Below are 12858 nucleotides of genomic sequence, written 5' to 3'. Positions count from 1 at the left end.
AGAGCAAAGAGCAAAGAGCAAAGAGCAACGAGCAAAGAGCAAAGAGCAAAAAGTGCACGTTCAGAGTGGACGAGCAAAGAGCAAAGAGCAAAGAGCAAAGAAGTGCTAATAGCGGGTAGTTACGCTAGACGAGAGTTTAGTTCTTTTCCACTCGGCAGTGTGGATAGGAGCGGTAGGATATTTGCTCTTTACTCTCACAGTAGTCCATGTAGTGAGACCGCTCCCGTCTGAAAAAATTTCCGATTCGGTCTCTTTGTGGATTCCTATTTAAAAATATTTTAAAATTTCCTTTAAACAAATCTGAAGGGTGCCGGGCGGAATTTTTGGGCAGAAATTGTTTAAACAATTTTTTTTTAACAAATACAAAAGATCACGTTTTTTGCTCTGGAACATATATTTTTAAGTTTTGTGGGTCATCTAAACAACAAAGGTATCTTGTAAATGTTCTCAAAAATTGATAGTTTTCGAGTTATAGGCAATTTAAAATCTGAAAAATGCGAAAATACCCATTTTCTAGGCCTAAATACTCATATTTAAATTAGTATTTTTGAGGTTGCCAGATACTTAAATTGAAGTTTAAACATTGAGCCTCAAGACTCTGAAGAGTGATCGCGTCTAACCTTAATTTATACCGTTGTTTTTTAATTGTTAAATATGCGTGTTTATTCGATTTTTTGCCGGTGTGGCGCGCTCTATTTCAAAAATCTCCTATGTTTCTCCGAAAATTATTTTTTCTAGATTTTTTGGGATTTTCTAAATAAAATAAGTTTCTTGACATTTTTCTCAAAAGTTAACAGTTTTAAAGTTATAAGCGATTTAAAATCCAAAAATGAGTTTTTTTGTCATTTTTTGAATTTTAAATCGCTTATAACTTTAAAACTATTAACTTTTGAGAAAAATGTCAAAAAACTTATTCTATTTAGAATATTCCAAAAAATCTAGAAAAAATAATTTTCGGAGGAAATAGGAGATTTTTGAAATAGAGCGCGCCGCACCGGCAAAAAATCTGATAAACACGCATATTTAACAATTAAAAAACAACGGTATAAATTAAGGTTAGACGCGATCACTCTTCAGAATCGAACATAGAGGTATATATTAACATAGAGGGAGCCTACCTTCCGCGCTTCCTGACGACAAGATCTCAGGGGACTGGTTTGCTGCATCTCCTTCTAACACATTGTATCGAGAATCTATAATGACATTCAGTGTGAATATAGTCACGGAAGAGGAGGACAACTGTAGCAGCTTTACTATGCGTAAGAGTGAAACAGCACTAATCCAAATAAAAAAGATGGTGTCGTCACTTCGCTCTGAATGACACTCTCTCTATGCTAATATTTAACTCTATGGAATCGAAGCTGAATGTTTAATCATCAATTTAAGTATCTGGTAACCTCAAAAATACTAATTGAAATATGAATTTTTAAGCCTCGAAAATGCGTATTTTCGCATTTTTCAGATTTTAAATCGCCTATAACTCGAACACTATTAATTTTTGGGAAAAATTACAAGATACCTTTTTTGTTTAGAATAACCCAAAAAACCTAAAAATATATAATAATAAAAATGGTATACATTTTTATTTTATAGTCGTATTACTCCGTAGAGTAAGTGCACACCTACATTGGATCCGATTTTCTCCGATCAGATCAGATCAGATCAGATCCGATCCGATTCGACAGGCGGTGCCTACATAGGGCTTTTCATTCACAGTCATTTGTTTCGAGCTTCTGTCATGTGTCACATAATATTAATTTATCTACGTCATACGTTATTGGTATATAAACAATACAAACCAAAGACGTATGGCGTAGATATGTCAATATTATGTGACACATGACAGAAGCTCGAAACAAATGACAGTCGATGAAAAGCCCTATTGGATCCGTCTTTCTCCGATCAGATCAGATCCGATCAGACCGGTTTTCCGGCGAGGGTGCCTACATTGGTTCAGTAATCTTCCGACCACCGACCACCGACAATAAGTTTCGATGAAGATGTGTTGAGATGATGACATTGAATATATTTAAACATGTAGCTTGCAACCCCCAACTTGCAACAAACTTGCAACCAGTTTGCAACCAACTTGCAACCAGTTTGCAACCAGTTTGCAACCAGTTTGCAACCAACTTGCAACCAGTTTGCAACCAACTTGCAACCAACTTGCAACCAATTTGCAACCAATTTGCAACCAACTTGCAACCAACTTGCAACTAAAATTGCAACTCAACTTGCAACCAATCGGAATGAAACCAAACACTTCTCGATGAGAATAGGAGAAGCTACTCCCGACGTCGGCCGATATCGGATCTGATCTGATCTGATCGGATCGGAGAAAAACGGATCCAATGTAGGCACTCCCATTTAATACTATGGGTTTATTTTTTATTTCGACGTCGGCCGACGTCGGATCTGATCTGATCTGATCGGATCGGAGAAAACGGATCCAATGTAGGCACCCCCATTTAATACTATGTGTTTATTTTCTATTCCGACGTCGGCCGACGTCGGATCTGATCTGATCGGAGAAAATCGGATCAAATGTAGGTGCGGCCTAACTAGGTGCATTTTTCCGTTGGAACTTTACCAGCTGCAGACGGGGGATGTGAATTGCATAGTGTAGAATTCCTTCCCTCTCGTCTTCACTGCAGCATCCATTTGACTTGCAAATTGGTCTTGGAGGTGTCACCAGGAAAGTGTACCAATAAGTTTTCAATTTAAAAATCTTTTAGTAATATTTTTAATATTTTCAATATTAATAATTTACTATTAGGATTGAAAACTACTTTTGATCTTTGTGATCTTTTGTATTTGTTTAAAAATAGGTATTTATGAAACAGTTCGTGAAGTATGCTTTTTGCGAACGCACGCGATATTTAGAGCACGAGCGACAGCGGAGCGAGTGCTATACATAGCGTAAGTTCGCAAAAAGTACTTCATGCACAGTTTCATACAATATTTTATCTACTCTACCATAAACAAATAAAAAAAACTGTAACTCTTCGTCACTGGAATTCATTTCTATTCTACAATTTTTAGAACTTTGACATTTAAAAATTCTAACTTCTTTCAAACCACAAAACTGTAAAAACTTTTGTCGTAATTTATTGCTCATTATGTCATCACCATGACAACGCCAAAGTTAAGGATATTTGATTATATGAAAGTGTGTTAAAAACAGTGCGAAAAAGTAAGTCCCATTTAAAATACATTGTTACTTCACGCTCACTTTAAACACTTCACGCACTGCTATCTATAATGACTTACACGTAACATAACATAGAGTAGATAAAATTGTTTAAACAATTTCTGCCCAAAAATTCCGCCCGGTGCTCTTCAGATTTGTTTAAAGGGGACATTTTTGAATAGGAATTGACAAAGAAACCGAATCAAAAATTTTTTCAGGCGGGAGCGGTCTCACTACATTGACCAAAGAAATCAAACTTGTTTGGTTTCGCCGCTTTGCTCTTTGCTAGCACTCTGTGCACCTCCGTTTGCCAGTATGAGTTTGATTTCTCCGCTTTGCTCTTTGCTCTTTGCTCTTTGCTCGTCCACTCTGAACGTACGCTTAGAGAGTCTGTATAGCAAGTTCGATACGAACAAAGATAGGCAACTAGACTTCCTGGAGTTCTTGGAAATGTTTACAAACAGGACTTTTAAAGAAACGTTTTACAATGTTGCAGATAAGTAAGAATTTTTTATTATATGTATACTACAATGTCTGTTTTTTAAAATAATTACGAAACTATTTTTTCAAATCATAGTATGTACTTAGTTTTTTATGGGAATGTATTCGTTATACAGTTTATAACAAAAAGAAGAATAAAAACCGCTAAACGCTGTAAAATTGGGTAGCACACAGAATATTCCAGCTACAAAAGAGCTAATATGAATATTACTTGGCACAAAAATGTATTTTCATTTTGATGGAAAATAAAATTAAAATTTTATTTTGAAAGATTTTTTCATAGTATTTGTTAAATTTGACGTAAAGCGAGTCACAAACGAGCCTCAAATTTCAAACTTTATCAAAGGTAGTCTTTTGTGGCGCGTTTACCTCAAATTTAGCAAATACTATTGTAAAAGTCTTGCAAATAAAACTATAATTTTATTTTCCATCAAAATGAAAATACATTTTTGCTCCACGTAATATTCATATCAGCTCTTTTGTAGCTGGAATATTGTATGTGTCACTCATTTTTACGGCGTTTTGCGGATTTTTATTCTTGTATCAGGAGTTTTTCAATTTTTTTTTATAAATTAAAACTATGTACTTAAATGTAATCTTTCTCGATTGCACGTTAAGCGTTATAAATGTCTTTGCTACATTATCGCCCAAATGGACTAGTGATTACAACACTAAACTTGTGAAAGTTCATATCTTAGCCATCCTAATTTTTATTTGTACACTAGACTTTTTTCTATTCAAAATAGATTGAAAAAATATTGGGATGGCTGGAAAATGATCTTGGATTACCCGATCAATGGCTAAATGGGTTATACTTCGGAGCTCGATAACTTCTAAACGGTTTAACCGATTTTGATCACTAATCATGGGTTTGACAGGCATTTACAAGTAATGTCTGATGCACCTAAGGTCAAATATGATCACTATAGGATTTAGTGAGCTTAAAAATCGGTTTTCCCATCGGAAATAAACTTCATACTTATGAGGCCTATAACTTAAAAATTCGAATTTTCCCAGATATGAGTTATACATAGTGTGACCAACTCCAATTCAGTCGAATCCGGGACAAGGTTGAAAAAAATACCAGAAATCCGGGGCTTTTCATTGAAAATCGGGCCATTTTTTTTCAGAAGACGATAATTAAAATACAGGAACGAAAAAAAGTCCACCGTTTTAGTTTTCGTAGAACTATAATACCACGATATAAAATGCATGCGTTTTGGATGTTGTATTAGTATTACACTCTAGAAATTGTCCACTTTTTTTCGTCCCGCCAATTCAATTTGATGTGAATTCTTATGAGAATGTATCCAAAATATCAAAATAAAATGTTACCAAAACTTTGAAAATTCGGATGGCCCAGAAGCCTTGTCCGGGACGCCGGGACACGACTTCGTAATTCGGGCCATGTCCCGGATTTTTCGGGCTAGTTGGTCACACTAGTTATACATCGTTAGACGCGTCTTAAGTTCTACAAACGCTCAGTTATTGGCCCAATTCGTAGGTGGAAATTTTGAGTAATTGTCGAAAAACCAAAATATTTAAAGTTAAATATTTCAAAAAAAAAAAATGAATAACCATTTTCAATTTCGCTGCAACACGAAACTACAGCCGCATTATATTCTAGTTCAATCAGAAAGTGCAGCAAGTACCTCTACCGATTTCGAAACTTATTAATGTTTATTTTTTAACCAGGAGGAGTAAACTAAAAAGACAGATTCACACCCAAGAAAGTCACTAGAATAATAACCAAATACATCTTCTTTTTTGGTTGATCTAGTCGGCCCTCAACGGTAATCCATAAATATTATATTAAAATAATACGTCGCTAAAGAGTTCCAAAAACAACTGCTTTTTATACAAAAGCAGACTAACAATCTAAAAATTAAAGGAATAACGCAGAAAATACAAATATCGCCGATATAATTTAATTATCCTATGAAATGTCACTAGTGTCAAAATTTGATAAATGTCATTAGTGTCAAAATTTTATAACAGTGGAGTAAACTTGCCTGCGGTTGGACCAATTACAAACAAGCAATACAGCGTGGTAAATTTGAGTTGCTCCTCTTGGTTAAAAAACAAACAATAGTCTCTCATAAGGAGGCACATATGCTGCTCTCTCTGACCCAACCAGGACAAAACCCGGCGTGCAGTTACGGATTGCAACGAACGAAATGGCAGGGATGCGCTAGAGGCAACTGCTAGCAAAAGACGAAGTTTTCAATCTAATAGCAAATAAAATAATATTAAAAATATTACTCTACATCCCACCAGATCAAAAACAATGGGAACCTTCTCTGGTTACACCTCACAGGCTTGTAAAATTTGCAAGCCATACGGATGCTGAGACTAAAGAAGCTGAGGGAATTTTACAATTTACAATTCACGTCCCATCTGCTCAGCGCGGCAAAGATCCAACAAGAATGGTTCCCTTTGTACTTCAATCAGAGTAAACATGTAAATTAAAAATGAATAACCATTTTCAATTTCGTTGCAACACGAAACTACAGCTGCATTATATTCTAGTTCAATTATAGAGTGGAGCGAGCACCTCTACCGGTTTCGAAACTTATTAGTCTCTCATCAGGAGGCACATATGCTGCTCTCTCTGACCCAACCAGGACAAAACCCGGCGTGCAGTTACGGATTGCAACGAACGAAATGGCAGGGATGCGCTAGAGGCAACTGCTAGCAAAAGACGAAGTTTTCAATCTAATAGCAAATAAAATAATATTAAAAATATTACTCTACATCCCACCAGATCAAAAACAATGGGAACCTTCTCTGGTTACACCTCAGAGGCTTGTAAAATTTGCAAGCCATACGGATGCTGAGACTAAAGAAGCTGAGGGAATTTTACAATTTACAATTCACATCCCATCTGCTCAGCGCGGCAAAGATCCAACAAGAATGGTTCCCTTTGTACTTCAATCAGAGTAAACATGTAAATTAAAAATGAATAACCATTTTCAATTTCGTTGCAACACGAAACTACAGCTGCATTATATTCTAGTTCAATTATAGAGTGGAGCGAGCACCTCTACCGGTTTCGAAACTTATTAGTCTCTCATCAGGAGGCACATATGATGCTCTCTCTGGCCCAACTAGGACAAACTCCGGCGTACAGTTACGGATTGCAACGAACGAAATGTCAGGGATGCCCTAGCGGCAACTGCTAGCAAAAGACTAAGTTTTCAATCTAATAGCACATAAAATAATATTAAAAATATTACTCTACATCCCACCAGATCGAAAACAATGGGAACCTTCTCTTTGGCTTGCAAATTTTAGAAGCCTCGGAGGTGTAACCAGAGAAGGTTCCTATTTTTTTCGATCTGGTGAAATGTAGAGTAATATTTTTAATATTATTTTATGTGCTATTAGATTGAAAACTTAGTCTTTCTTTTTAATTTTTCAGTTTTCGACTATACTGAGCCGTGTGTAGGTATATCCAATCTTGAACTCTAAGGGAGCTCGCAAACCAAAAGCGATATCCATACATCGCATAACATACATTGCGGAAAGATACGCACTGAGTGTCACATCTGGTTTCGGTGAACGAAGTTCCACCGAAAGTCACCGAAGAATCACCGAAAACCAGATGTGACACTCAGTGCGTATCGTTCCGCTATGTATGTTATGCGATGTAGGGATATCGCTTTTGGTTTGCGAGCTCGCTTAGGCAGGCACATCAAAGAAACATGAAACGTAAATCACGTTTCATGGAAATAAAACACTGCTAAACAAATAGACGTCCGGCCATTTGTGAAACTGTCCGAAAATAATAGTATATTGTACAACAAGAGAGAAAAAAGACATATTTCTCACAAGCGAGAGAGAAATATGTCATTTTCTCTCGTGTTGTACACTGTACTTTTTCTATGGATGCGTTTTTGTCAAGAGTTCAAACTTCAAAATTAAATAATTTAGGTGCTTTTAGGTATATTATATGCCTAAATTGAAATAAAATACATATATACACATAGGCATTTAATATTCTTAATATTTATATATTTCTTTATTTAAAATTATAATTCACAGTTGAACAGTCTTAAAAGGTAATTTTTGATGATGACAAGTTTTGACAAGTTTGAACATATTTTGTAGAACAGAGTAGGACAGAAATAATTGTGTTTGTATTGTGCATGTTACCATGGAAATGGCGATCATATGTATCTAAACCGGAGGTGAACCCGTGAGAAAAAATATTTCTCACTGCAATGGCCGACTTTTCTCACTGCCTGAGAAATTGTTCGTTTTGAATGCATGTAAGTAGTGAGAGAACTTGCACATTGTATAGCATCCATAGAAAAAAATGTTTTATGAGCATGAATCACACTCGTTTTATTGGTAGGCGGACTTTAAGATTTGTTTAGCCCTGTTTTATTTTGATGAAACGTGTTTTACGTTTCATGTTTCATGGTTTACGTTTCATGTTTCGTTGGTGTGCGGCTTGCCTTAGGCACCATTTGAAAGCTAAACTCAAGCGCTGCCAGTGGCGGCTTTTGGGGGTAGGCAGGGTAGGCCGGGCCTACCCAATAGTTTTAAGAGCTTTAAAATTGAAAAAGATATAAATATTAAAAAATTATGTTAAAGCATGTAAATAACTTTTAAATGTACTAAATTACTAAATACATCAGCGTCCGTTAAGACAACTTTGTCATATATTATATTACATATCTATTATATTATCACAGAAAGCATCGAATTGTATTCAGGCATTTTAAATATCATATTATAGGCCCGCTCGGAGCTGGCCGACCCATCTCACATAAGATCTCCGTACAAAAAGCGTTTGAAGTTAAGCAGCTTGCCGGAGAATGATTTTTATATTGCCGTGTTATGCTTGGTCTATAGGCCCGATTGAAACGGGCCTTCGCCAAGCTTCGTTGCTACTTGTAACATAATTATCGAATTTACTGACAAATTTGCACAAAGCAAAGAGAGAGGAATAAACCTGCTCTATGAATAATAAAATATGTAAACTATTTGTAAATTTTAGTTCATAATTTTATTTAGTTTTAAAAATATAATTAAATGTAAATCTGTTACAGTTACCTTCTAAGTATTTTTATGCATAAAAATAAATTTTTATTTGCATATTATGTATTATGCATAGCTATTTGTAATTTGCTGTCGTGGCCTACCCAAAATTTTACCCCACCAGCCGCCACTGAGCGCTACCTATTTAATGTGTTTACGGTTTTCCTATCTCTCTTTGAACTTAAGATACATTAATCCAAAATATATGCCCTGTTGTATCTACCCAGTGTCATATTATAGCTGGGTATTATCATATGGGTAGTCAAAAGTCACAAAGTACATCGGTTCAAAATCGACTCTGACCTCTTGGAACATAGAAAAATAATTCAGATCAGTGTAACTTTTCTACACACATATAAAAATACATACATACTAACAAACATTTCCCCTTTTCTTATACAAATTAAGTAAAATTTCTGAGCTAGGTAACTTTTGAATGATATAAACGATTTTCAAAATTAAACATTCTTGGAAAGGTCATCAATACTATCAGAAGCCGCAGAGATCGGAACATTCTTGGAAAGATCAATACTATCAGAAGCCGCAGAGATCGTACTTAATTTTTGGATTTTCCAAATTTTTGGGAGTTTTGTGGACGAGCAGGAAAAACAGACCCAAATGGGGAGGGCCGTAAAACCCACACGCTTGTACCAAAATGGATGGTTGACATATGTATTGATGAGTCTTTTCCTAAACTTTGTAACAGTGGCGGATCTAGACATTTGCCTTGGGAGGGGAAATTTGCCTTCCAACAGGGGGGAACTTCCAATGAAATTGTGAATCAAAAGATATAAAAAGATAAACCCAAAGTACATAAATGACATAAATAATAACTTATATGCATTAAGTCCCCATAATTTTCTTAACTAGGGTGTTTATTGGGTTGAATAGACCGTTTTAAATAACCGCTTAGATTGGCATGGAATTTGGCATACACATAGTAGGCGAGCGGCACCCCCTAATTTGAGGCTTAGAAATCGAAAAAGCGACCATGGTAGGTGAATGGAAAATGTTGGCCATTTTTTATGTTTTCGAGGTCGCTGAATACGAATACGAAGTTTATTTTTATCTAGAAATATTCAAAAATTAAATTTTAAGCAAAAATGCGAAAATTCAATTTTAATGATTTGTCAATTTTAACTCGCTGTATCTTTTATCACCATAAATATTTCCCTTTGAAAATGTTACTGTATTATCTTTGAAGTATTTAGATAACAACGAGATTTGTCCAAAATGTTTAAACGAATTAAAAGAGAAGTTGTTAATTTTGAAACATTTGGTCGTCAGATTTCCCTAGTTTCATGTTTACTTAAAAAAGTTGAGTAAGAAACTTTTTAGTTTATAATTTTCGTCATAGGCAAGGCGAAAATGGCGGGTTCGTTGGGAAAAATATTCCCATGAGATTTTTTTGCATAATCACATTCGTGAGACATCCCAGAATAAGGTTCAAGAAGTCGCCCACGTGAAAAGTGGTCCAAATTTTTTTTAACAATTTTTTTTAATCAAATTGCAAAAATCAATATTTTTGGCCCGGACAATTTTTTTTGTGGATTTTTTTGACCATTCTGGATAAAAAAAGGTCTGTTATAATTGTTCTCTATAGTTGATTGTTTTCGAGTTATAAGCAATTTAAAATTGAAAAAAAAAACGAAAAATGGCGATTTTCAAGGCTTAATAACTCGGTTAAAAGTTGTTATTATGAAAGTCAGAAAGTGATTTAATCAAAGTTTAATGCCCCCCTACAAGATCCTAAAGCAATTTTTGTCATTATTTTATTACTAAGCTGTTATTTTTAAGTAATAATAATGAGCGCCATGCACGTGTTAGGCGGCCGTAAATGCTGAGTGCGAGAGAGATGCCATTCCGGCAGTCCAATTGTGCATCTTACTTGCACTCACATTTACAGCCGCGTCAATACGATCTAAGCGGCCATTGTTATTAATTAAAAATAACAGCCTAGTACCTAATAAATTTATAACACAGATTTCTTCAAGATCATGTAGCGGAGACTTTACATTTTGATTTAGTCACTTTCTAACTTTCATAATAATAATTTTTAACCAAGTTATTCAGTCTTAAAAAGGGTCATTTTCGCGTTTTTCAAATTTTAAATTATTGCTTATAACTCGAAAAAGATCAACGTTAGAGAAAAATTAAGAGATCTTTTTTGTCCAGAATGGTCCAAAAAACTCAAAAAAAAATGTGCGAGCCAAAAATATTGATTTTTGCAATTTGATTAAAAAAAATTGTTAAAAAATTGAACCACTTTTCACGTGGGCGACTTCTTGAACCTTATTCTGGGATGTCTCACGAATGTGATTATGCAAAAAAATCCCATGGGAATATTTTTCCCAACGGACCCGCTGTTTTCGCTTTGTCTATCAACACAACATTAAAACATAAGTCATAAAGAAGTTTTCTGAAAAATTTCAAGTCAAAATACTCAATAGAAAAAAAGTTATGTGGCTTTATTCGCGGTGTGCAAGTACTTGGAGTGGATACGAGAAACGATCGTGCGCGAATAGAGGAGAAATCTTGCAATTTTCTTACGTAAATCATATTGTCAATTGAAATTATCAAATTTACGTATATTTCATACCTACTGTCATTGAAGAAGAAAAATGATACGCTGCTCATAATATTGATATGCTATGCAATTATTATATAAAAGTATATTTAATTAATTTTATTTTGCTTGCAGTATGTACTGCATTTTAATAAATCATTTTATTTACTACACATACAATTGTTTACCTTTTCATAACATAACCTAAATCTTACTTTTTCTTCTTATAATTTTTTTGGGCTACCGCCTTGACAATTATCCAGCAACCAGGACCAATATGATTGGCCAATATAATTAAAAGTGCGAAAAAAGTTGCCGAGCTATGAAACCAGGTGTCGCTTTTTCGAACTTGCACGGTCCCAATAAACGAGAGGCACACCCCAAAAAAACGCTTATCTTTCGAGATACTGACCACGGTATGGTGAATGTCTAAGTTTGGTCATACTTTATGTTTTTGATGGTGCTGAAAACGAAAATGATGTTTATTTTAAATTTTATGTCGGGGAACATTGTCAAAATCTCAATTTTACCCTAAAGACAAAAAAATTTTAATATTTCTTTCTGAAATTTTTATAGTATATATTTCTCACCTTTCTGAAGCCTGCTTCAATCTTTCAGTCTTATTATAATAAAAGTTATGATTTTTTTAAATAAAAGGTGCAGATGCCTGAATTGCAAAGTTTAATCGCAAAAGTTGAATGACAAAATTTGAAATTTAGCTTTTTAATCAAGTTTGTAGTAAAATATAGAATACAAGGAACAAAATGTTTTATCGAAAAAACATGGTGCTACTTTTAATTTTAAGAAAAATATGATTTAATTTTTTATTAGTAATAAAATCTATTCTCCCACTTAAAATTCAAAATAAACCTCATTTTCGTTTTCAACACCATCAAAAACATAAAGTAAGTTATACTTTATATCACCAAAAATTAGGTATTCACCACACCGTGGTCAGTATCTCAAAAAATAAGCGTTTTTGGGGTGTGCCGCTCGTCTATAAAGTCACATACCTTTTTTTCTATTGCATATTTTTACTTTAAATTTTCCAGAAAACTTCTATCATTGTTACGATTTCGAACTTAGTGCAAAAATTTATAGGAATTTACATAAGATTGGCTACAAAATTAAGCACGTTTTGAAAAACTTGAATTTTATTTCGTTTTATGGGGTTTTTGATCAGGCAAACCTTTTTAATTAAGAATAACATTGTTCGGTAAAATTGAAAATAAAAAAGTTTTTCTTCTTGGGTACGCCATCCGTGGACACACGGTATAAACAATACGTAAGTAAAGTAACTTGTGAAGCGATAACAATAACGATTAATTTCATTTGGGATGCTAATTAGGAAGTGATTTTCACGATTTTTTTTACCAAAAAAAAGGACCAACTTTATTTTGAGCTTAACTTACTTACTGTTGATGCTAGAAACTTTGTTAAAAATCATAAATGAAGCTTTTTTAAACACAAAGTTGTAACAAGTTTTGTCCGAAAAGTGCTTGATTTTTTGGTTATTTCACGTTGAAACATCCGATTTGGAATTTGACAAATAATA

The 12858-nt window shown here is 34.3% G+C and overlaps 1 protein-coding gene across 3 annotated transcripts in view; it reads left to right on the top strand.

Annotated features, from left to right (window-relative positions):
- LOC126881483 (rhomboid-related protein 1-like) overlaps nt 1-12858 on the top strand; it is a 121973-nt gene that overhangs the window by 47699 nt on the left and 61416 nt on the right. The window contains exon 2 of one of the 3 annotated variants that reach the window (XM_050645768.1): nt 2551-3690. In XM_050645768.1, coding sequence (XP_050501725.1) covers nt 3506-3690 — 185 coding nt within the window. In that variant the 5' untranslated portion in view covers nt 2551-3505. Of the gene's footprint in view, nt 1-2493; nt 3691-12858 lie in introns of those variants that run through there. The other 2 variants (XM_050645770.1, XM_050645769.1) reach the window with 2 other exon arrangements.

The sequence above is a fragment of the Diabrotica virgifera genome, chromosome 3 (genome assembly GCF_917563875.1).
Source record: "Diabrotica virgifera virgifera chromosome 3, PGI_DIABVI_V3a".
Taxonomy (NCBI): Eukaryota; Metazoa; Arthropoda; class Insecta; order Coleoptera; family Chrysomelidae; genus Diabrotica; species Diabrotica virgifera.
Note: the sequence above shows the minus strand (reverse complement) of the source record. Positions and strands in the feature narration are given on the sequence as shown.